Raw genomic sequence first — 5123 nt, 5'->3', positions numbered from 1 at the left:
AACCATGCAAAACAGAAAACTAAAGAGCCTAGTACACAAATATATAATTAATGATGCAATCAGCCTGAATTTTCTGATTTTTTGTCCATCAATCACCTTGATAAGTGTTAGGTCTTTAGTTTTTCAATTGTCATGCCTTGAGGCAAGACTCAAAATATTTTGTAAGCCATGATCACAGGCAAGTATTATTAGACCTTTGAACTTTCAGTAGCTTGTACATAACTCATCTATGTTCTCAGAATTACAATTTAATTGAGAAGTAAAATAAAATCATCTCTCTCCCTTCAACATAATTGCAACTACTTGGGGTCTACTAACGCTTTAGTAGAAAAAAAAAAAAAATATATATATATATATATATTAAAGTGCTTTGTAATGGTGCTCAGCAATACAGTCATCAATGCGGCTAGTTGTGGTTTCAACATTATGATGCTTGAAACTACTTCTACCAAAAAATCTTGCTGCACATGAATTAAATTGAGTAGCAGTGCGAGTTTCATGCTTAAAACCACACTAACAATGAACTCTTCACCTCCAACTGGGCCCTATAATCAGGAGAAAAAAAAAACCAACAATAACAATAAGAAAGGAAAATCTATCTTCAGTCAGAAGAAAGGCAATCATTGGTGCTTCACAAATAAGTTGCCTGTGGAGGATAATATAAACACAAAAGTATATAATGACATTCTGTGACCAGATGAAAATAAAACAGACAGTTGACAAAATGTTCGCCAGCTAATTAACTGCATAATGCAACTGACCCATGAATACAATACACAACAATAGAGAAGCTTTTTCAAAATTGAGATAAAGCAGAAGAGTTTGGCATAAAGTCAGGGGAAAGTAACAAGGGCAAATCCCCGCATAAAACACCAAGGAGATAGCTTAATTCATCCTGGAGTAGTTTCCACTGGTCAAATAATGGGAGCATTTAAATAAAATTACACGTTAGTAACTTAGTAGTGAGATCCATCAAATCTTAGTGTTTAAAATACATACAAAGGAATCCTAAGATCATGCAATTCTGACTTGCTACCAAGCTACAGAGATTATTCCAACAAAACTGTTCTAAAATTTCCCTCTCATCAGTTGAAAATTACGAAAACAAAAACAAAAAACAAAAAATAAAAAATAAAAAATAAAATTAAAGATATATAATAAGACAACCAACATGTATACTAAACTTACAACAATGCAACCAAACATGGTTTGTCTTCCTCAATTCTATCTGGTTGGTTGCAATTTCATGTGGTCTTTCTGGTTAAGGACGAGCTCCAAGACAAGTGAACACAAAGATTATGTGCCGTGATTCCCATTCTCATGTTAACAACAGAGCTTTATCTTGATAGCACAGCCGTGATAGAGAAATCACGACATCAACAAGAATCACGAGCACAAGACACAGAGGTTCACCCTACAGGCTTTATTCCTCAAATGCATGTGTACATATTTTCTCTACCAGTACTGGCCAGTCTTCACCAAGTTGATGAGGATTAAGCTCCATCGCAACCTTGAAATCCAGCAATGAAACCACACAATGGGGTTTCTGTTCATTTGAGCCTTTCAAAGGCCTACTGCTACTTTGCATCTGATAATGATTACCTGGCCTGACACCATTAACTAGCTTCCCATGATTGTGTTGCTTGTGACCATGATTCTGCACTGCCTCACATCCAGATCTGGCTGCTACCTGTTCAGTGCAAGACCTGATTAACCCCTTCAAGTAAATATCCAACCCATTATTCAACAAATTAGCAGAGTCAATTGACACCCCTTCAAGGCCCTGTGTTGCAGCAATCTGCTTCATACGCTCCCTTATTGTTGTAGTATCGAGCAACGTGCCACTGTCAAATGAGCTATTACAGCCACTACTGCTCACTAACTGCAGAGCCTTGCAGGGCCCACCAACACTAACTGAGCAACATGGAACCCCAAGTGGACCACCAAGTAAATTTTTACTTGGCGCATTATTTCCACCATCAACAGCTAATACTTCAAACCCCTCTTTGCTCTTTACAGAAGCAGGACCATCTTCCAGTCCCTTTATTGATGATAATTTAGCACAGCAGTTCAGTGAAACTTCCCCTTCATTTATTGTTGGTTCATTGAGTGCTTGAACATGCTGCGCTGGCTTTCGAACATCACTGAGAGTCAGATCCCCATTTTCTAAAACTACATTAGAAACATCATCCACAGTAACTGTCGATTTAAGAGAAGCAGAGTCAAAATTCCCATTTGATTCAAGAGCGTTAGGATGGTCCCTAACCCCCCTATAGCCATTCAACAAAACTGTGTGCTGATAACCATCACCTGCAGGCTTAACTTCCTTATTATGAATGCATGTTGGTGGCACTTTTCCATGACAAGCATTTTTTATGATCGATCTAACAAGCTGATTATGCAGCTGAACATTTTCTCTTCCTAGAACCCGATAACAAAGCTTATTGAATTCAGATTTGCTTAGCTTCAAACTCAATAGTCTATTCAAATAATAAAAGTAATGCTTTGACCTCTCAGGACCGAGTCTCTTAACTATCTGAGCTTTTATATTTGCAAGATTGATCCGCAAATGCTGATGTGGTGCTTGCATTTCTCAACACACAGACTCCATACACACTATACACATCAGATCATCAATTTCCACCTTGCAGCTAGAATAATAGAAACCCCAGTTCCCCTACTAGATTAGGGTTTCACTCCATTTCTTAAAGCTCACGTTCGACACACCCAAAAAATACCTCCGCAATGACAGTAGAACATAACAAAGCGGACTCCGCACACATCTTTTAAAATTGAGAGAGGCCGAGTACCCATAAACAGAGAGATCCCAACCAACTCTCCCTCCAAATTCCAATTTCATAGATTTTGAATTCCAATCATCTAGGGTCAAACCGAAACGATCATTATGCTTGAAACTGCGCAAAACCTCATTATCAAAACCACAAATTGCAAAACCCTTAAAATGTACATTTTATCGCCTTGTCACTTCAACAATTCCCAAACCTTATTTATTCCAATCTCACAAGCTAACAACGACAGAAACTCTCTCAGAAACAAAAAATTGACTCACATAACAGAAATCGCGAACAGGTTAGAGTTGGAAGTGATTTCGGATTATGCAGAGCATCAAAATGCTCCTCAGAGAGAGAGAGAGACCGCGCACGAAAAAACAATGAACTTCAAGATTAGAGAGAGAAAATTGAAGGCCTGACCTGGTCGCAGCTGGTCAGAATCCGATAGAAATTCAGACCGACAGGCTCGGAATCCATATCGATGCCGCCTCTTCCTCCTCCATTCTTGCTTCTTCATGCGACAGCTTCGCTCCCCCCCCCCCCTTCTCTCTCTCTCTCTCTACAAATTGCTGGGCATTTGAATTATCTATTCCTCTCCCTTGAAATCGCGCTTGAATGACGAAGATTGAAGGCCCCCATGATCGCGCCTCCTCCTGATTCTCTCTCTCTCGCTCTCTCCTTAAGCCTTGGTGTTTCGTTTCATTTTAATTTTACATTTTCCGTCCGTTTGTCTTTTGTAGCTGCGATACGGAAACTTCGAATTCTTTTTTAGGACCACCGTCGGGCCACCACGGGCACTGGAAAATATATAAATGCGCGGTTCGATCGGATCGAACCCTACAATTTCCATACGGTCCATTTGAAAGGAAATTTATATATTCTTGTGTGTTTCTTCATATTATATGATGTTTAAATTCAGATTAGACCAGTCGGTCCAGCCACACTCAACCGGAATAAATCGCCTGATGATTTGAATCACGGCTACAAAATTTAAAAGTATGAGAATCCGTTGATCCGAAACAGGATTGTTGTTGCTACAAACCAACCCAATGCAAATCAAATTGCCTAGTTTTGAAAGCTTTTATTTGTAATTTCAGACAAATCACACAAATAGGTTGGGTGACCGTTGTGGCTCCATCCAACCCAACCCCCATATAATGACAAAAAAGTAAAAGAAGTAAGGAGAGAAAAAGTCAAATGTTACATGTGGGCCTTGTTTTAAAATCAAGGTTATTCAAGATAACCTTTTTTCACTTCATTTTTTAGTGTTTAAAACTTATTGACCGATTTTATTTTTTATAAAAATAAAATAAAGAAAAAATTAATAAAGATATTAGATTCGGGGTACATTTGTAAATAGAAAAGATAATGCTTTAAATTCTCCTTAATTTAAAGTTCAAAACATTAATACTCTAAAACACCCAAATGGTTGTCATGCTTCTTATATTTTAAAATAAATTTAGAAAAAATATATATATAATTTATTTTTAAAATCTAGGTGGTCAATCGCTTGTGGAGGCCAGTTGACTACCCTATCCATTTTTCAATATCTTTTATTTATTTTTCAATCCTACCCCTTTGAAAGACTTTCATAGGATTTGGGGCACAAGACTTAACCTCATGAATATCTCATTACTTTAATGTCTAATCAAATTGAATCATACAAAATACATAAAATAATTATAAGGAAATAAAGAAGGAATTTAGGCTTTTAGTTTCGTATGATTGAATCTACATAAATAAATCCACCTATAGTTCTTAAAACACTTTTCAAAACTAAGTTTGAACAACAACTTTGATGAGCCTTTTGCAAAAACACCACTTGAAAACACTTCAATTAATTTGAAACCATCATTGAAAAACCCTTTATGCTTGATTAGAAAATAAATTTTCCAATGGATTCTTTGTTAAACAAATACTCAAAACAAGTTTCTTAGATCTCAAAAATTATTTTCCACCCTCAACCCACTTTATGAGTGAAATCAATTTGAAAATTATCTTAACTTGTAGAAAACCTGAAATTTGTTGTGGATCTTTGGTGGGAGAACCACAAACCCACCATTGAAAACTCTATTTTGATACTTGGAGAACACCCGAAAAGGCACATCATGGATGTATGACTTGAAAGTTTTGAAGAAAACTTAATGGATATTTAAGCATTTTTGAAAACCATGAATGAACAAGTTTAATTCCTATGAAAACTTAGTTTTTTATGAGGAAAAATCATGAAAACCTCCATAAAATTAGTAAAGGACTCAACCAACTACACTCGAATGAGTGTAAAAACTTCAAACAAGGTCAAACCCCAAAGAAAAGTGTAGAAAATGTGTA

General features: G+C 36.6%; 1 protein-coding gene across 1 annotated transcript; it reads right to left on the bottom strand.

Moving 5' to 3' along the window:
- Positions 1 to 924: 924 nt before the first annotated feature.
- On the bottom strand, positions 925 to 3622 carry LOC131157061 (uncharacterized). The gene is made up of 2 exons (XM_058110926.1): positions 3213 to 3622; positions 925 to 2915 (listed from the first exon to the last, which is right to left on the bottom strand). Exon 2 carries the CDS (start codon positions 2588 to 2590, stop codon positions 1424 to 1426), a length of 1167 nt encoding a protein of 388 aa, XP_057966909.1. The 5' UTR covers positions 2591 to 2915; positions 3213 to 3622; the 3' UTR covers positions 925 to 1423.
- Positions 3623 to 5123: the final 1501 nt, after the last annotated feature.

The sequence above is a fragment of the Malania oleifera genome, chromosome 6 (genome assembly GCF_029873635.1).
Source record: "Malania oleifera isolate guangnan ecotype guangnan chromosome 6, ASM2987363v1, whole genome shotgun sequence".
Lineage (NCBI taxonomy): Eukaryota > Viridiplantae > Streptophyta > Magnoliopsida > Santalales > Ximeniaceae > Malania > Malania oleifera.
Note: the sequence above shows the minus strand (reverse complement) of the source record. Positions and strands in the feature narration are given on the sequence as shown.

Excerpts from the sequence above, each read along its gene's own strand:
- LOC131157061 (XM_058110926.1), bottom strand. The coding sequence starts at position 2,590 with ATGCAAGCACCACATCAGCATTTGCGGATCAATCTTGCAAATATAAAA.